The 22238-nt window shown below is 35.5% G+C and overlaps 1 protein-coding gene across 2 annotated transcripts in view; it reads right to left on the bottom strand.

Moving 5' to 3' along the window:
• LOC117327786 (protein jagged-1a-like) overlaps positions 1-22238 on the bottom strand; it is a 25855-nt gene extending 3617 nt beyond the window's left edge. Inside the window, exons 1-9 of one of the 2 annotated variants that reach the window (XM_033884958.1) lie at positions 22077-22238; positions 6081-6344; positions 4373-4470; positions 3121-3225; positions 2745-2849; positions 2388-2492; positions 1560-1904; positions 1257-1271; positions 458-721 (exon numbers count right to left, since the gene is read on the bottom strand). In XM_033884958.1, the coding sequence (XP_033740849.1) occupies positions 458-721; positions 1257-1271; positions 1560-1904; positions 2388-2492; positions 2745-2849; positions 3121-3225; positions 4373-4470; positions 6081-6344; positions 22077-22147 (1372 nt within the window). In that variant the 5' untranslated portion in view covers positions 22148-22238. The remainder of the gene's footprint in view (positions 1-457; positions 722-1256; positions 1272-1559; positions 1905-2387; positions 2493-2744; positions 2850-3120; positions 3226-4372; positions 4471-6080; positions 6345-22076) is intronic. The other variant, XM_033884960.1, reaches the window with a different exon arrangement.

Raw genomic sequence — 22238 nt, 5'->3', positions numbered from 1 at the left:
CCTCATCATTTAAACGCGACAAAAGAATAAGATGCATTGATATTTAAGGATTCTAAACCAAGGTACGTTACTGTAGGGTGTGTGCATTTGATATTTTAGTCGGACTGTAGTTAAATTCGAAGTAAATTGAAACTCGACTCCTACTTTCGACTTTTCAAGTGTTACACCATGTTGATATAGTAGAAGTAGGGACTAATATTTTTTTTACAAATACGTCCTTGTAAAAACAAAAGATAAAGAAATTACCGAAACATCCAATGAAAAATGAACCTGGAGAGATACCGAAAGACGAGGAAAACAAGCAACAACGCATACCCTCTTGTTTACACAGTTTTAAAGTAACGAGATGACCCTCTTCACTGGGATCAGATATAAAACCAACCGTACAACCAACATTAAAATACGGTGATTCTATTTTATTTCGTCCCTCTGCTGTCCTAACGATATTTTTACGTACCGACAACCTTGACTGTAAAGGAGCAATAGGCCACTCGTCCATAAGCGTCAGGTTCTGACACGACAGATATATGTTGAATGTCAAGTTCGGTGTAGTTACAGGCACACGAACTCAAGTAGGCATGAGAGAATTTCACCTTAAGAACTTCCATCTTGTGGTCACGGGCCTTGATACTCTTAAACCTTTCAGCGACGCTGATGATGTTCCTATCTGGTTGGACTGCTACATCTACAGCCTGAGTTGGACAATCTGATATCTGTGGTTCTGCGGAAACATCAGAAAATAACATTTAAAAGCAAATATGGAGGATGTAGATACTGTCTTCTGGGTCATTTATTTGATAATAATATTTCGAGGCGTAATTGCCTTTATTGATAACTTAAATTGTGGCATGAAGGCTTCATGTACGATACAGTTTGCACAATAAGCAAACATTGGTAGTTTTGCTCTTATTTGCATACTTTAATCCCAAGAACCTATCTTTTGACCAAATGCTTATTGCTAACATCTTTGATATTAGCATAAACCTGCATAAAAGGTCGAACAACACGTTAATGTAATGTAATAATATAACAAAATATTGTAAATGGGTAATGCCTCACATTCGTGAATTCACCAAATAAGCTCTGAGCCCAAACAAGTTTTAAAACGTACAGTATTTATTAATGTATAACAAGACAATTTAAACAAAAAGAAGTATCACTAATTTGAAAGTATATAGCACTTCGGGATTAAGGCTAATATTATCATATTTAAATATCAGTTAGTAAATGGACGTTTTCAAAGTGATGATACTTACCACGTGGAAGGGTACCTTGAATAAATAAAAAGAGATGAGAACAATAAGCCAATACATCCATTATAATTATTATCTATAATATATACATACGACCAAAATTACATTCTATAGATTCATTGTTCTAAATGCCGTTATATACATACATTGTCATGTACCTACAGTCGACTTTCCTCTTTTATAGAGGTTTTAAGTTACTTCCCTTTTATCATAAAGTGAAAGATTAAGATTTATAGGTAAAAGGCAAAACTCATAACATGTAGGGAGAAGGGTGTAATATCACTATGTATCAAATGTTCAGTTTACCTGCACACACGGGACAGCACATGTCCGTGGGGTAAGTGTAATCTGGACAGCTTATTGGTGGGCAGTCAATCGTGTAACAAGCAAACTCATCATCAGTGTGATGGAGGATGGACGGCCGGATGCACGTGCATTTCTCACAAGAACTTCGACTGAATTCCTCACCCTCCTTGTAGTGCTTGCCATTGTACAGACATGTGGGCGTACCCGGAGTCACACAGAATTTCCCATACTGTGAGGGGCAGCATTTGTCGCTATCAGGACAATTGTCATCAAAAACACACCTGGATTGCGAATCACGTGGATCCCCAATGTCCCGGATGGACGGGCATGTGCCTGGTCGCACCTCTATCCAAATCAAAGAGACGAATACAATTAAACGTAAATGAAATATTTCGGAAAAAAGAACAAGTAATTTGTTTGTCATTGAGTAAAAAATAAACATCTTAGTGAAGAGTATAACAACAGCTAGGATGATATGAAGATGGTTGTCAAAGTGACACAACAACCAGGGACATAAGAGGATGGCTGTCAAGTGATTTAACAACCTGGAGCGGGATTCATAAAAATTCTTTAATCATACTTAGTTTAATAAAATACTTAAGTCTCATTTTTTCTTAAGTATTGATAAAATTCTTAAACAGGAATAAAGCATAGAAAGAGCGGACAGGAGTGAAAAGAAAGATGGGGAAATGTGCAATTAATGTCATCAATGTTCCCTAAATAGGCACATGGAGAAACAGATGTTTAGCGGTCGATATTTGGATCAGAGAAACTTAAACCTAAAATGAGCGTCGACTTATCATATCAATGATATCTGATGATACGTACTGTGTTCACACGCTGCGCCTGAGAATCCATGGGGACATTCACATGCAGCATAGTATCCTTGTGATACACACGACCCTCCATTCTGACACCTTTCGGGACACACAGCTGGAATAGACACATCGTTCAAAAACAAGTTAATTATTGTTCACAAACCAGTACATCATAGAGGTTGCTAAATGTCGTATATACGCTACAAATATTTATCATTCAATTTAATGTGATAAACGAACATTCTCCGATTCATCGTGGGGTCACCATTCGTCTTTTACTACACTATCAAACACATTGTTTAGCTACCATCCTCGACTGGTACATGTAGTAACCCAGAAATACCATTGGTCATCTCGTGATACTTACGTTGGTCACACCGAGTACCGGTGAACCCTTCTGTACAGAGACATGATGAGTGGCCGTTCTCGGCGATACACTCCCCACCATTGTCACACCGAGGTGTACACACAGCTGTAACACACCAAGTATAAGCATGATAACAAATATACCAGGTTAATTGTGGTCAAAAGTGTAAACAACACTTACTCAAGTTGGACTTGTCTAAATATTTTCTTTTTTTATTATAAATTCTAACACTAATTAGCAAAAATGGAGTACACTCTTACTAATTTTGTTAACATTAAAATAATGTTAACATTTTAAAAGTCTATTCATTTACAACAACAGTTTATAGTATTGGTCTGATATATGTTCGCCTCATTCTTGTTGTTCTACTATTTACCTGTCTCGCATTGTCTTCCCGTGAAGTCACTGGTACATAGGCAATAGGCATTGCCATCAGGGTCTGGAGTGCCGCCATTTTCACACTGTATCTCGGGAGCTGCAGCTGATCGGATTACAGAAAAGGCACAACATATCAGTTACTTTACACAAAAGACACAATATAGAGTACATTTACACAAAAGACGCAAGACATCAGTACCTTTACACAAAAGACACACTATAGCAGTACCTTTACACAAAAGGACACAAGATATCATTACCTTTACACAAAAGACACAAGATATCATTACCTTTACACAAACGACACAAGATATCATTACCTTTACACAAACGACACAAGATATCAGTACATAAAATCAGGACCAAAATATACCCGAAATAAGCCGAAAGAAATGTCAAAATCTAGGTCGGGAAGTGCAAACAACCATCATTCAATAAATTTCAGAATTTCAATTTTGACCTCAAAAGAGTATAACCTACATGTGTATAATCTGAACCACTCGAGGTTATTTCAAATGACAATAGGAAAAACATTGACGACAATGACGTCATCCAGATAATAGGGGACATATACCTGTCCGTGTGTTGGTGTCCCACTCTCTTCCTATTTAACACCTCTGTGCCGATCGATTATGGTGTATACGTAAGTATATTACCTCTAAGAGACCAATTAACAACTTTAGCCCGCCCGTCACTAAGTTGAACGTAATGTGTTATCAAATTTTCAAAAACAGACAAATACTGATGGATAGAAATTAGCCATTATTCAATTATGGCAAAAATAAACAAGGCAAAGAATTATCCGCAAACCCTTGACAAAGCACGAGAGGAAAAAACGACTGCGCTACGGAAGAGTAAACATTTTACTTCATCGAAACTTTTTAGAAATGCCAGGCAAACAATTCTTGCTTTAACAAACACTATTATCCTATTGTCATAGTATCTGCTAGAAAGGCTCAAAATATACAGATAAAATTAAAACACAAACAACAACAAATCCATCTTCAGTTTTAGATAACCATTGAAATGATTTTTTTCTGTGATAAATCTATGATAAGATTATCATTGTGAGTATTATATCAACTGATCTGTTGCATATATAGCAACAGTTTCCTTAGTTACAACGAACATGGGGTAGAAGACTATATCTTTTCCATGAAGACATATTACACAGACCACTACACTACCGACATCACACAGACCACTACACTACCAACATCACAAACTATATCAGATAAAAGTGTACTTACGAACTGTACAGCGGCCGTATTCGTCCTTCACCCATCCTTCACAGCAGACCTTGAAATAAACTTGAATTGTCACGTAATATACTCTCTGCTTGTAGCATCTGTGAAGTAAAAGGACGATTTTAAATCTCGGGGATCTTAATAGTAGCAAGCACCTCAAAAAGGTATATATCAGGGGGGGAAAAGTCGACTACGAATGTTGTTTTTCCCGGCGAACTGCTCTTTGTTAATTTAAAATGGCACATTCTTTTCTTTGTCGCGAGGACAAATAAAAACTATTTTTAAAAATGTCGATGATCTACAATCATCATAGTGCATTGTCAGAAATGTGATCAAATGAAACCAAACTGGTATACACGGTCAACGCGGTAGTCTGCATATGCACATATAAAATGTGATTATGCATACAGACAAGCTAGCCTAATTGGCCACAGCATGATGTTATATATCTACACACTTATGACGTATGACTTACACAGGTGTTGTAAGGTGTCATATATATACATACTTATGACGTATGACTTACACGGGTGACTACAAACTTATGACGTAGGCTTACACGGGTGGTGTAAGGTGCTATATATCTACACACTTATGACGTAGATTTACACGGGTGGTGTAAGGTGTTATCTATACACATACTTATGACGTATGACTTACACGGGTGGTGTAAGGTGTTATCTATACACATACTTATGACGTATGACTTACACGGGTGGTGTAAGGTGCTATATATCTACACACTTATGATGTAGACTTACACGGGTGGTGTAAGGTGTTGTATATCTACACACTTATGAGGTAGACTTACATGGGTGGTGTAAGGTGTTATATATCTACACACTTATGACGTAGACTTACACGGGTGGTGTAAGGTGCTATATATCTACACACTTATGATGTAGACTTACACGGGTGGTGTAAGGTGCTATATATCTACACACTTATGACGTAGACTTACACGGGTGGTGTAAGGTGTTATATATCTACACACTTATGACGTAGACTTACACGGGTGGTGTAAGGTGCTATATATCTACACACTTATGACGTAGACTTACACGGGTGGTGTAAGGTGCTATATATCTACACACTTATGACGTAGACTTACACGGGTGGTGTAAGGTGTTATATATCTACACACTTATGACGTAGACTTACACGGGTGGTGTAAGGTGCTATATATCTACACACTTATGACGTAGAATTACACGGGTGGTGTAAGGTGTTATATATCTACACACTTATGACGTAGACTTACACGGGTGGTGTAAGGTGTTGTCTATACACATACTTATGACGTATGACTTACACGGGTGGTGTAAGGTGCTATATATCTAGTCACTTATGACGTAGACTTACACGGGTGGTGTAAGGTGTTATATATCTACACACTTATGATGTAGACTTACACGGGTGGTGTAAGGTGCTATATATCTACACACTTATGATGTAGACTTACACGGGTGGTGTAAGGTGTTATATATCTACACACTTATGATGTAGACTTACACGGGTGGTGTAAGGTGTTGTATATCTACACACTTATGAGGTAGACTTACACGGGTGGTGTAAGGTGTTATATATCTACACACTTATGACGTAGACTTACACGGGTGGTGTAAGGTGTTGTATATCTACACACTTATGACGTAGACTTACACGGGTGGTGTAAGGTGTTTCTATAACCATACTTATGACGTAGACTTACACGGGTTCCCCACCATATGGCCTTTCACTTCTGTAATCCTCTGATCCGTTACACGGGTGTTCTTTCCACCGTGACACTGGGATCACGTGATCCACGTAGTTGCAGCACACGTGATTTTTCGTTTCGCCTGGGCACGTACTCTTGTCTTCATCGCTGTCATCTTCTCCGCTATCGTCATCGCCATCGTCATCGCCATCGTCATCGCCACGGTCATCACTCCTGTCGTCCTCATCACTGTCGTCAGTGTTTTCGCTATCACTATTTCTAAAACACAAATATTAGAATGAAATGAGATACGAATATCATTTAGATCTTGCCAGTCTTTTACCTGGACTGGCCAAAGACAAAACGATGTCATAAATACTAATCTAATAGAACATAAAGTCCTTCATACCAGAGTCACTAGACCTAATTAGCTCGCTCTATCACTTACCAATGTATTATATATCTCCTGATTTTGTTGTCATGCTAACGTTATTCATGAGACAATAAAGTTCAAAAAACGGAAACTAAATTGGGTAAAAGCAAACATGTAGACCACGTGTTAACAGACTGGTTTTATAACTCTAAATCCAAGTTGATCAATGTTCACAACCTTTAGAACTGTACAATGCAAAATAAGACTAATAATTCATTTCCTACTACTGACGGTGGTGTGAGTACTATTGTGTATTTACTACTTATAAACACTGGTTAAAGTTCTTATGACAGTACAGATCACTGTCGTATGTCATATGTGTACCTCCATTACTTACTTCTTTATCTTCACATTTCTTAACGCCTTGATCGAAACAAATGTATGGTAACGTTTTATCTTCAGTGTTCGGCATTGACTGTATCTATTACTTCAATCATATGTATTTCAATAAATCATTTATTTACTATTCATAAGAGAATACTGATTTCCGCTTTAGTAAGTGATCGCCTGATGTTTCCGCAGTAATCTGATTTAGAGGAGTATTATAGTATCCGACCCGACAGTACGCGCATTTGCCTTTCATCAAGTGTTACTTTCCAGGATAAAAGTCAGTTAAATGATAATGTTTTCGGTTGATCATATTAACACAAGGCTCATCTACACAACACCAGGCTTCAACCGAGCCGACATGTGGAGAATCAAATGATCCAGATACAGTATTCGTCATTTTACTGAGGTATGTATTCTCTCAATTATCACACACGTTTTACCGTAAAATAAAAAGGCCGACGTCACCACCGTCTGTCATATATGGATTGAATAGATTTTTTAAATTTTCATTGCGGCTATGAATACCAGTAACTAGCTACATATCCCGTGGCGCGCTTCCGCCTATGCACCACGCCATTGTTTAATGTCGTTCCGCATTTTCCGGTCTTTTTTGTTTAATTTTGTATAATGTTTATTTATTATTTAATTCTTGAATTGTGGTAAATTAATTAAAATGAATATGCTCTCTCAATATTTTTAACACTTATCTCGTATCAACGTTATCGATCCAAGGGAAGCTACTCTTCCTGTCTTACTGTCGATGGCGTATTAATATGACCCTATTAATCGGGTGATTTGCACGAGAGACAATGTTTTCATACGGTTTTCATAGTGTATTCATGGTCATATGTTTGTTGTTTTCACTTGGTATGTTCATATCAGCAAACCACATTAGGAATGTAAATATACTGTTATGGTGCTAGTATTACTCCTTTTCTTTTTTTTTAAGTTCCAGACAAACATATACATCAATACTCTCTTAATTATTTACATGTAATCATTTTTTATGAACACTCATACATTTTTGGTGTATTTTAAATCTACTATAATCTACTATTACATTCTTAATTATTGGGCAGTATAGTGTATGTAGAATTGAAACAATCAACAAATGAATATATTGACTGGAGCTAATTGAAAAATGGGATTGGGGGATAGTTTGGATAAAAAGTAGAAGCTGATTTAGAAAAGGAAATACAAAGATAAGAGAGAAAGGAGACATAAAAGGAAGAAGAGAAGAGGGAACGAGATATCTGCTAGTATTACTTAATCATCTATCAGAAAATGGAAGCATCCTTATAATATTACGGACGAGTATATAGAATATATTTTTATAAATTTTTTGTCAATTTGAAGTTTTATATCACCATTATATGAAATCAGTGTTTTAGTACATGACCTATTGTAAATCGTAACTATTTGCAACCATTCTTGTCGGGTTGTCTGATAAACGTAGGATAAAACGAGAGCAAATGACACATTTTATTCATCAATCTTGGATATAAATTTTGTATCAGACCTGCCAATGGCTCAATTTATATAAATTTAATAAAGATTTTAATAAATTTAACATCAAGTCGTTTCAAATCCGTTATATTTTACTTAGCCATGAGCAAATGAGAGATAAATAATTCCGGAAATTTGTCTTACCCAGTAAGCACACAACTTATAAATGAAATCACTAATCAGTCATATATATGATTTAATTTAGTAGAATTAACGGACTCCTGAGCACTATATATTACCTAGGTATGTAAGTCGTCAACAAGCGAGTAAAATCACACTACATAACACAGGAGAGTATTACCTGGCAGTTGATACACACACTATATCCTGCATGGTAGGAGTGGGGTTTTGGTTTTTAATTTGATAACTTTTAATCAATATATGCGTTGTCAATTATCCTAGACGTAGAGTAATCCATCACCTTGTACCTGTGGTTTCAGACCTACGTATTCACGACAGTTTTATTATATAATCCCATCTACACCAACGTATTACGCAGTGGAGAAGTCACGAGGCGGTGTGTGAAATTCGGAAGAACTACATATATCACCAGTGTGGACTTAATCTGTATATAAATATGATTAAAATAAAAATCGTTGGATAACATGTTTATTTTATTGTTTATTGAGTTGTTTTAAAACAGATAAAATGAGCACATACCAAACATTTAGTGTGCTTCACAATGTAAACATCTGTTGTAAGACGAAATCTCAGTTTGACGGCGTTCAGCCCAGTCCAGTTCCACTACATAACATTGATTTAGACAACATATACTTAAAGAGGCTTACCCGCAGACGGACCGGTAAACGGCACATCTCCGATCACTAAATAAACTTCAGTACACGTTTCTATGTGACAAAATTAGAGGCTTTCCGACTTTATTTCTTGAAAACAATTACAGAATATGTATTTAAAAGACGTTTGAAAACTCAACCTGAGAGGGAAATGTATGGAATATAACGGCAAATCTTCTTTGTAAATCGCCGCTGCCTTTGAAGTTATCACTGTGCGGCACTGTGCACGTGCTTGTTTCTTTGATGTGTCAATCAAATTAGACTTATTGCGGGTTGCGATTAAATAAATAATATTTAAAAATGAGGTTTTAATATCACTTTTCAGCGTTTTATAAGGAAAATAAAATGAAAAACTCAACAATTCCAACAATCTGTCATGTGTAAAAAATCTTTTTCTATTTGCCAATTTTTCTGATCTCTCTGCGGGCAAGCCTCTTTAAGGATATTCTGATGAAGTATATGGTTTTGATTTTCCAAGAACCAAATGCCATCCTGATATCAATCGTCCAATAACCATCTAGATACCTGTAATGCTACCCCTACTTCCTGGTCCTGTCTTAAGTACATTCCGAGTCATACCTCTGCTTTATAGATCTAATCCGGGTTACCCATGCGTAACGATTTTGTAAACATGCATGTCATCGAATACAAATGTTCCCAGGATATCAACTAAGCTGTATAGTAATACAAATGTGCACCTAGGATGTCAGCTAAGCTGTATAGTAAAACAAATGTACCCAGGATATCAGCTAAGCTGTATATTAATACAAATGTACCCAGGATGTCAGCTTAGCTGTGTAGTAATACAAATGTACCCAGGATATCAGCTAAGCTGTGTAGTAATACAAATGTACCCAGGATGTCAGCTAAGCTGTATAGTAATACAAATGTTCCCATGATGTCAGCTTAACTGTAAAGTAATACAAATGTATCTAGGATGTCAGCTAAGCTGTGTAGTTATACAAATAATACCTATATATATTAGCCTATATAGGATGTCCCAATACTGCAATGATTAGGTTGATACGTAGCATCATAGATTCAATGTCTTATCATCATAGTCTACATAGAAATACGAATCAGATAAATTGGTGTTTTTCTTGCTATTCTTGTTAATGTTCGTGTGCTAGATTGTACCCTAAAGGTGTCTCTAATATCTACCCGGATCAGGCTGTCACGTTTCTTTTCATTCTTAAAATCAGACAAGAAATTCGAGCTTCATTACCATCTTTTATACGCCTTGAAATTGAACTGTTGCCAAACGAATCTGACAAACAACAACCGGTTATAAGCTATATTTAGATATTGACACATTCTATCTGAGAAGACAATTCGCGACAGTGAACAGTTTGGCGTTCCCCTGTAAATTTCTGGTATGCATATGCTTCTGCTAGATTTGACTTTAATTTCACTTTTTATATTCAATACCTTCATTAAACTGTCATTGTAAATGGTACATGTAGTAGATTAATCAGCCATCGAATTATGACGGCCGTCTCCCGACATTTAACTAGTTCACCAGAGAATAATATCGGACCATCGTTTATAATGTCAAACAATAAAAAAGACATGTAGGTACACGGACTGTTGTGTAACAATAAAACGGCATCACAAACTTAACAGAATCTTCGCTAACCCTTAAAGATGAATAAACAGATGAACGGAATATTGTGTAACGATAAAACGACATCACAAACTAAACAGATACACGGACTGTTGTGTAACGACAAAACGACATCACAAACTAAACAGATACACGGACTGTTGTGGTACGATAAAACGACATCACAAACTAAACAAATAAACTGACTGTTTAACATAAACTGACTGTTGTGTAACGATGAAACGACATCACAAACTAAAAAAAATACACGGACTGTTGTGTAACGGCAAATCTTAAACAAATATGCAAACATGTTTTAATAACACACAGTTTTATGAACCTGGAAGTAGACAGAGAACAGTTTTCTGAGAGGCCATTATTCCTCCTTTAGACTGCTATAACCATAATACAATTCGAAGAACCTTCTAAACACCTACGTTGACCTTATGTGCTAAACCTGTTTTGTGATTACACGTGACAATAATCATGTAAGAACTGATAACATGATATTGGGTAGAGACGTGATAGAAATGTCACACTCCAGTGAGGGCACATGATTGTCTGCGGGAACCAGGTTAACCCGCTTACAGTCTTACTGGCGAGGTGTTCTTATAAAGGTAGGCTGGTAAAACCTGACCTACAAACAACTTATACAACATAGCACGATGCCAAACAATAAAATGATTATGTACTCGTAGGTCTAATGCAGAATTATCAAATTAGAAATTCTTATAGTTCTAACACAAAAAGTCCTCAAATACTTTGTACTGAGGGGAAGGCAAAGAAAAAGAAAAAACAACTCTATCAACTGCCCAATTTATTGACGTTTGTTACTGTACTCGTCAGGGCACGTGAGATTTTTGACGTTTGTTATTGTACTCGTCAGGGCACGTGAAGAGATTTTTGACGTTTGCTACTGTACTCGTCAGGGCTCGTGAAGAGATTTTTGACAACTGTTACTGTACTCGTCAGGGCACGTGAGATTTTTGACGTTTGTTACTGTACTCGTCAGGGCACGTGAAGAGATTTTTGACGTTTGTTATTGTACTCGTCAGGGCACGTGAAGAGATTTTTGACGTTTGCTACTGTACTCGTCAGGGCTCGTGAAGAGATTTTTGACAACTGTTACTGTACTCGTCAGGGCACGTGAGATTTTTTACGTTTGTTACTGTACTCGTCAGGGCACATGAAGAGATTTTTTACGTCTGTTACTGTACTCGTCAGGGCACTTGAAGAGATTTTTGACGTCTGTTACTGTACTCGTCAGGGCACGTGATATTTTTGACGTTAATTACGATTCTCGTCAGGGTACGCGAGGAGATTTTTGACGTTTGTTACTGTACTCGTCAGGGCACGTGAGGAGATTTTTGATGTCTGTTGTTACTGTACTCGTCAGGGTACGTGAGGAGATTTTTGACGTTTGTTACTGTACTCGTCAGGGCACGTGAGATTTTTGACGTTTGTTACTGTACTCGTCAGGGCTCGTGAAAAGAGTTTTGACGTCTGTTACTGTACTCGTCAGGGCACGTGAGATTTTTGACGTTTGTTACTGTACTCGTCAGGGAACGTGAATAGATTTTTGATGTCTGTTACTGTACTCGTCAGGGCACATGAGATTTTTGACGTTTGTCACTGTACTCGTCAGGGCACGTGAAGAGATTTTTGACGTTTGTTACTGTACTCGTCAGGGTACGTGAGGAGATTTTTGACGTTTGTTACTGTACTCGTCAGGGTACGTGAGGAGATTTTTGACATTTGTTACTCTACTCGTCAGGGCACGTGAGGAGATTTCAGACGTTTGTTGTTACTGTTCTCGTCAGGATACATGAGGAGGTTTTTGACGTGTGTTGATGTTCTCGTCATAGTACGTGAGCAGATATTGGACATTTCTTTTGTCATATTTTCTTCATTCAACGTGCGTGACACTTATGCAAAACTTAATACGTGTGCTGATGTAACCGTTCCGGTTGTCTGCTAAAGTGTAGACTATAACGGGTACTGTATGCTCAGTCAATATACATTAGCATGCAGAAACATGGCTATTGAGTAAGAACCTAATAGCTATTTGCACGCGTTCTATTACACGATGATGAATTTTATACTTAAATCACGCAGAATCTTTTTTTCGGTAGTACGAGCCGTCGTTGTAGTTTTTGGGAATAGTTGAAATATATTTTAAAAAATCACGTGACGGAAGTAAAACTTTCAAAGCAAGCAGGTTCGTTTAATTATAGTGACTGTGCGTGTTTGGTTCTGGTGACTGATACTCTCTCTCGTGTGTGTGTGTGTGTGTGTGTGTGTGTGGGTGTGTGTGTGTGTGTGTGTGTGTGTGTGTGTGTGGGTGTGTGTGTGTGTGTGTGTGTGTGTGTGTTTGGTTCTGGTGACTGATACTGTGTGTGTGTTTGGTTCTGGTGACTGACACTGTGTGTGTTTGGTTCTGGTGACTGATACTGTGTGTGTTTGGTTTTGGTAACTGATACTGTGTGTGTGTTTGGTTCTGGTAACTGATACTGTGTGTGTTTGGTTCTGGTGACTGATACTGTGTGTGTGTTTGGTTCTGGTGACGGACACTGTGTGTGTTTGGTTTTGGTGACTGATACTGTGTGTGTTTGGTTCTGGTGACGGACACTGTGTGTGTTTGGTTTTGGTGACTGACACTGTGTCTGTTTGGTTCTGGTTCTTTTGTATCTTATTTCATGTCAGTGGTGAAATATAACTTTCGGGGTTTGTTACGTAATAAAAGAAAGTTGGTTTACTTGTGATGAATCTGTAATACTTATGTCTATATTTACATGTATTTAATCGTATTCGTCTTTGACCAGTTTGATATGAAACAAACATCCCACAATGAAATTTTTGAATTCGTCGGTAAAGTTTCATACTCTTTAGATAAAGTTGTGCTTTTTAGGATGCTTACAGCTATCACGGCACCAATGATTTTACGATGCTAGATCTATACAGATCCAGTGTTCACGTTCTTATTGAATAATTGATAAATACACCTGTTCCTGTCCAGGTAATTATACGCGTACGTTTGACCACAGACATATATACACAGTTTATATATCTAAACCCGTGGTTTGGTTACCGTACAGTATTCTATTATAGTATTAACAGCTACAACTAGTGTCTCGGCGTTTGAAATTCAAATACTTGTTTTAATTACATCAAAACGCCCCGGGCCAACTGTGAATTACTCAAGTCGTTATAAAGGAAGTAGTTATATAGGGACACGACTCCGGTCCAGCTTTACTTAATCAATAAAGTGGTCCTACCACCTCAGGACTATATACAAAGTAAGTAGGCCGATCAAACAGTATTTTATATGTCCAATAAAAGGTAGTGGTTCGGTTACGTTTTGCATGCAATCTGTGTTAAACTTAAACGGTTATTTGATTTGACATGAATAACTTGTTATTTTGTCGAATTCCGTTTTATCGTTTACCTTTCGCAAACATGACTTGCACATCAGATCGTTATTGAAGTGACTAAGTGAAAGAAACTTTATCGTGACTGTATATCGGCAAAACTACACCAAATTACAAGTGACATAACGAAACATTACATCGAACACTCGGATAACTCGAAGTTTTTTCGTGGTCCCGTCGACTTCGAGTTAACGAAGTTCCACTGTACAAACATGTTTATGTCGGGACTGACTTATCAATCCGGTAAAATCTAAAGAAAATATACTGTTGGAAAATCAGACCAAGCTAGGTCGCCCTATAAAATGTGCTTATTTACAAAAAGAAACACGATGGTTTCTAATATTATATATATGTGTCTAATTTAGATATTCCGGGTTCACAGTGGCCTTGGATCGTTCTATGTGTTAGGTAAAGGGATTATATATTTTACCTAAAGGACATTGGTGAAATTTCTATTTTGATATGTACACGTAATGATTTGAGCTTCAACATAATACACGTCTATGGGACGGGACAACACCTATAATAATTAGTTGTCGTCTGTGTCATCGAGCTTATATTACTTCCTGATCAGTTAGTAGAACGCTACTGGATGTATTTTTTTTCCGCCATTTCTAGTTAATTTTTTTTATATATCATACTTCATGCTTTCCAGGATGCATTTAATGTCTCAATCCGATATATAGTTAGGTATTTAGATTAATGTGGTACCGTTGTACAGATTAAATTAAAAGTGTTAGAAGGATATGAATCCTCGATTAATTGTGAAACAATACATAGAAACCAAAACGCCGTAACTGTATACGTCCTTAGAAACGCGATAATATCAACGGCTTCAGTGGGCTTGTGAAACAATACATAGAAACCAAAACGCCGTAACTGTATACGTCCTTAGAAACGTGATAATATCAACGGTTTCAGTGGGTTTTCTAGGACGATGTTGACATCACGAGTGATTATGATATTATCAACATGTTTCGATCTGTTAATATCAACACAACTGAACAGAAAGTTGAAGAAAAATCGATATCTCTGCCCCATTAGTCTCACTAGATATGAAGATTTATTACTGTAATAAAATCCCGTGTAACACAGAGACAGGGCCAGAATTTAACATTACAGTGTTCATCTGACCACACATCCTCCTAAAATATAACTCTAAACACTGAGCTCCGTACAGTATAAAATATAACTAACACTGAGTTCCATACAGTATAAAATATAACTAACACTGAGCTCCTTACAGTATAAAATATAACTCTAACACTGAGTTCCATACAGTATAAAATATAACTAACACTGAGTTCCATACAGTATAAAATATAACTAACACTGAGGTCCATACAGTATACAATATAACTCTAACACTGAGCTCCATACAGTATAAAATATAACTAACACTGAGCTCCGTACAGTATAAAATATAACTAACACTGAGTTCCATACAGTATAAAATATAACTCTAAACACTGAGCTCCATACAGTATAAAATATAACTAACACTGAGTTCCATACAGTATAAAATATAACTCTAACACTGAGCTCCTTACAGTATAAAATATAACTAACACTGAGTTCCATACAGTATAAAATATAACTCTAACACTGAGCTCCTTACAGTATAAAATATAACTAACACTGAGTTCCATACAGTATAAAATATAACTCTAACACTGAGCTCCTTACAGTATAAAATATAACTAACACTGAGCTCCGTACAGTATAAAATATAACTAACACTGAGCTCCGTACAGTATAAAATATAACTAACACTGAGCTCCATACAGTATAAAATATAACTCTAACACTGAGCTCCATACAGTATAAAATATAACTAACACTGAGCTCCATACAGTATAAAATATAACTAACACTGAGCTCCATACAGTATAAAATATAACTAACACTGAGTTCCATACAGTATAAAATATAACTAACACTGAGCTCCATACAGTATAAAATATAACTCTAACACTGAGCTCCGTACAGTATAAAATATAACTAACACTGAGCTCCTTACAGTATAAAATATAACTCTAAACACTGAGCTCCATACAGTATAAAATATAACTAACACTGAGCTCCGTACAGTATAAAATATAACACTGAGCTCCATACAGTATAAAATATAACTAACACTGAGCTCCGTACAGTATAAAATATAACTCTAACACTGAGCTCCTTACAGTATAAAATATAACTCTAAACACTGAGCTCCATACAGTATAAAATATAACTAACACTGAGCTCCGTACAGTATAAAATATAACTAACACTGAGCTCCATAGAGTATAAAATAGAACTCTAACACTGAGCTCCATACAGTATAAAATATAACTAACACTGAGTTCCATACAGTATAAAATATAACTAACACTGAGCTCCATACAGTATAAAATATAACTAACACTGAGCTCCATACAGTATAAAATATAACTAACACTGAGCTCCTTACAGTATAAAATATAACTAACACTGAGTTCCATACAGTATAAAATATAACTAACACTGAGTTCCATACAGTATAAAATATAACTAACACTGAGCTCCATACAGTATAAAATATAACTAACACTGAGCTCCTTACAGTATAAAATATAACTCTAACACTGAGCTCCATACAGTATAAAATATAACTAACACTGAGCTCCACACAGTATAAAATATAACTAACACTGAGGTCCGTACAGTATAAAATATAACTAACACTGAGCTCCATACAGTATAAAATATAACTAACACTGAGCTCCATACAGTATAAAATATAACTAACACTGAGCTCCGTACAGTATAAAATATAACTAACACTGAGCTCCATACAGTATAAAATATAACTCTAACACTGAGCTCCATACAGTATAAAATATAACTAACACTGAGCTCCATACAGTATAAAATATAACTCTAACACTGAGCTCCATACAGTATAAAATATAACTAACACTGAGCTCCATACAGTATAAAATATAACTCTAACACTGAGTTCCATACAGTATAAAATATAACTAACACTGAGCTCCATACAGTATAAAATATAACTAACACTGAGCTCCATACAGTATAAAATATAACTAACACTGAGCTCCATACAGTATAAAATATAACTAACACTGAGCTCCATACAGTATAAAATATAACTAACACTGAGCTCCATACAGTATAAAATATAACTAACACTGAGCTCCATACAGTATAAAATATAACTCTAACACTGAGCTCCGTACAGTATAAAATATAACTCGAACACTGAGCTCCTTACAGTATAAAATATAACTCGAACACTGAGCTCCTTACAGTATAAAATATAACTAACACTGAGCTCCGTACAGTATAAAATATAACTAACACTGAGTTCCATACAGTATAAAATATAACTCTAAACTCTGAGCTCCTTACAGTATAAAATATAACTAACACTGAGTTCCATACAGTATAAAATATAACTCTAACACTGAGCTCCTTACAGTATAAAATATAACTAACACTGAGCTCCGTACAGTATAAAATATAACTAACACTGAGCTCCTTACAGTATAAAATATAACTCTAACACTGAGCTCCTTACAGTATAAAATATAACTAACACTGAGCTCCGTACAGTATAAAATATAACTCTAACACTGAGCTCCATACAGTATAAAATATAACTCTAAACACTGAGCTCCATACAGTATACAATATAACTCTAACACTGAGCTCCATACAGTATAAAAATTATAACTCTAACACTGAGCTCCATACAGTATAAAATATAACTCTAAACACTGAGCTCCATACAGTATACAATATAACTCTAACACTGAGCTCCATACAGTATAAAAATTATAACTCTAACACTGAGCTCCATACAGTATAAAATATAACTCTAAACTCTGAGCTCCTTACAGTATAAAATATAACTCTAAACACTGAGCTCCATACAGTATACAATATAACTCTAACACTGAGCTCCGTACAGTATAAAATATAACTAACACTGAGCTCCATACAGTATAAAATATAACTAACACTGAGCTCCATACAGTATAAAATATAACACTGAGCTCCATACAGTATAAAATATAACTAACACTGAGTTCCATACAGTATAAAATATAACTAACACTGAGCTCCATACAGTATAAAATATAACTCTAACACTGAGCTCCATACAGTATAAAATATAACTCTTAACACTGAGCTCCATACAGTATAAAATATAACTCTAACACTGAGCTCCATACAGTATAAAATATAACTCTTAACACTGAGCTCCATACAGTATAAAATATAACTAACACTGAGCTCCGTACAGTATAAAATATAACTAACACTGAGCTCCATAGAGTATAAAATAGAACTCTAACACTGAGCTCCATACAGTATAAAATATAACTAACACTGAGTTCCATACAGTATAAAATATAACTAACACTGAGCTCCATACAGTATAAAATATAACTAACACTGAGCTCCATACAGTATAAAATATAACTAACACTGAGCTCCTTACAGTATAAAATATAACTAACACTGAGTTCCATACAGTATAAAATATAACTAACACTGAGTTCCATACAGTATAAAATATAACTAACACTGAGCTCCATACAGTATAAAATATAACTAACACTGAGCTCCTTACAGTATAAAATATAACTCTAACACTGAGCTCCATACAGTATAAAATATAACTAACACTGAGCTCCACACAGTATAAAATATAACTAACACTGAGGTCCGTACAGTATAAAATATAACTAACACTGAGCTCCATACAGTATAAAATATAACTAACACTGAGCTCCATACAGTATAAAATATAACTAACACTGAGCTCCATACAGTATAAAATATAACTAACACTGAGGTCCGTACAGTATAAAATATAACTAACACTGAGCTCCGTACAGTATAAAATATAACTAACACTGAGCTCCATACAGTATAAAATATAACTCTAACACTGAGCTCCATACAGTATAAAATATAACTAACACTGAGCTCCATACAGTATAAAATATAACTCTAACACTGAGCTCCATACAGTATAAAATATAACTAACACTGAGCTCCATACAGTATAAAATATAACTCTAACACTGAGTTCCATACAGTATAAAATATAACTAACACTGAGCTCCATACAGTATAAAATATAACTCTTAACACTGAGCTCCATACAGTATAAAATATAACTAACACTGAGCTCCATACAGTATAAAATATAACTAACACTGAGCTCCATACAGTATAAAATATAACTAACACTGAGCTCCATACAGTATAAAATATAACTAACACTGAGCTCCATACAGTATAAAATATAACTCTAACACTGAGCTCCGTACAGTATAAAATATAACTCGAACACTGAGCTCCTTACAGTATAAAATATAACTCGAACACTGAGCTCCTTACAGTATAAAATATAACTAACACTGAGCTCCGTACAGTATAAAATATAACTAACACTGAGTTCCATACAGTATAAAATATAACTCTAAACTCTGAGCTCCTTACAGTATAAAATATAACTAACACTGAGTTCCATACAGTATAAAATATAACTCTAACACTGAGCTCCTTACAGTATAAAATATAACTAACACTGAGCTCCGTACAGTATAAAATATAACTAACACTGAGCTCCTTACAGTATAAAATATAACTCTAACACTGAGCTCCTTACAGTATAAAATATAACTAACACTGAGCTCCGTACAGTATAAAATATAACTCTAACACTGAGCTCCATACAGTATAAAATATAACTCTAAACACTGAGCTCCATACAGTATACAATATAACTCTAACACTGAGCTCCATACAGTATAAAAATTATAACTCTAACACTGAGCTCCATACAGTATAAAATATAACTCTAAACACTGAGCTCCATACAGTATACAATATAACTCTAACACTGAGCTCCATACAGTATAAAAATTATAACTCTAACACTGAGCTCCATACAGTATAAAATATAACTCTAAACTCTGAGCTCCTTACAGTATAAAATATAACTCTAAACACTGAGCTCCATACAGTATACAATATAACTCTAACACTGAGCTCCGTACAGTATAAAATATAACTAACACTGAGCTCCATACAGTATAAAATATAACTAACACTGAGCTCCATACAGTATAAAATATAACACTGAGCTCCATACAGTATAAAATATAACTAACACTGAGTTCCATACAGTATAAAATATAACTAACACTGAGCTCCATACAGTATAAAATATAACTCTAACACTGAGCTCCATACAGTATAAAATATAACTCTTAACACTGAGCTCCATACAGTATAAAATATAACTCTAACACTGAGCTCCATACAGTATAAAATATAACTCTTAACACTGAGCTCCATACAGTATAAAATATAACTCTAACACTGAGCTCCATACAGTATAAAATATAACACTGAGCTCCATACAGTATAAAATATAACTAACACTGAGCTCCTTACAGTATAAAATATAACTAACACTGAGCTCCGTACAGTATAAAATATAACTAACACTGAGCTCCGTACAGTATAAAATATAACTCTAAACACTGAGCTCCATACAGTATAAAATATAACTAACACTGAGCTCCATACAGTATAAAATATAACTAACACTGAGTTCCATACAGTATAAAATATAACTAACACTGAGCTCCTTACAGTATAAAATATAACTAACACTGAGCTCCATACAGTATAAAATATAACTCTAACACTGAGCTCCGTACAGTATAAAATATAACACTGAGCCCCATACAGTTACACAATAGTGTATATCATTAATTATGTAAGACTGAATCTGTTGAGGAGAATATTTTTCGTGGTCAGGGCGAAGACTAACCCTAGTTAACGCGACACAAACCTGTGACCCCCGCTCGTTTCTTTAGCGTACCTAACACCTATGTACCTGCACAGCTTGTTTGTTTGTAAACAGGATGGCTGTCAATACTCAAGTTCCAATGTATGTCCAAGCGGATTAATTGACAATCTAATTGAGTTATTGTTATCTAAACCAAGACTTTCGGATAAAAGAAGCTATTTGTCCCTGCCATTTAAAATAGCTACACTTCCGGGCTTTAACGAAAAACTGAAAATTCCTTACTTTGTAAGGCGCTTTAGAATGTTCTCTACACCTAACGTTTACCTATGTATACAGGTGTCTACATGTTCACCAATTTTCTCATAATTGGAAATATATGCAGTAAAGTTATCAAAAATGTTACCAATACAACTTTGATACACACTAACATATATATTTTGGAAACAATATAACACCATACCTCAGTGTCTAGTCCATGTATACCGTAAGATAGACATCAGTTATTTGAGTTATTATTGGCATCGATTAAATATCCATGAAATAAGACAGAAATGATAACACTATGGCAGTCTTGACCCAAATAAAAATGCATATTCGTAAATATATCATTTATAAATACTCAGGTGAAGTGTACAAGTAGGGGTTGGTATGGAAATGACGAATTAGATAATAATGAGAGTCTAAACACTCGAACGATGAATGTGTTTATTCCTTACCCAGAAAGGATAGCGATGTTTCAATTAAATACATAGGTGATGTTAAACTAAATTATTTAAATTTGAAAATGACGTCAAGTATCCTGATACAACGCATACATGTATGTGATGAATACATTACAATAAGTCGCCCTGTTCTACTCTATCTAGTAACATTGTTGGAAGTTGCTGTGTCTTGTAACGAATTTGGACACCGATATATTCTTAATCGATTGCACAAACATGATACTAGCACCTTATGCGTATAAAGTTTGACAGAGGTAGGAGTCGTCATGTTCCTAACATCTAGTAACAAAGCCGGGTAGGTATACAGTCACATTGTTATGCTATATATATCTTATTGACGTAAGACAGAAGCTTCAAGTAGAAAAAACGTACCTGTGTCCTGTTGATATCGAGAGTATTGCTGCCATTACCAGCATCAGTAGCAGGTACTTCCCGCCAACCATATTTGCCCGAGGACGAATGGTACAGTCGTACCGACAAGCTGTCCACAAAGCCTCCCTTTAACAATGTATAGACATATATGCGTGTATATCA

This window comes from Pecten maximus, chromosome 5 (genome assembly GCF_902652985.1).
Source record: "Pecten maximus chromosome 5, xPecMax1.1, whole genome shotgun sequence".
NCBI lineage: Eukaryota > Metazoa > Mollusca > Bivalvia > Pectinida > Pectinidae > Pecten > Pecten maximus.
The sequence above is the reverse complement of the archived record's forward strand: the minus strand, read 5'-3'. Positions and strand labels throughout refer to the sequence as shown.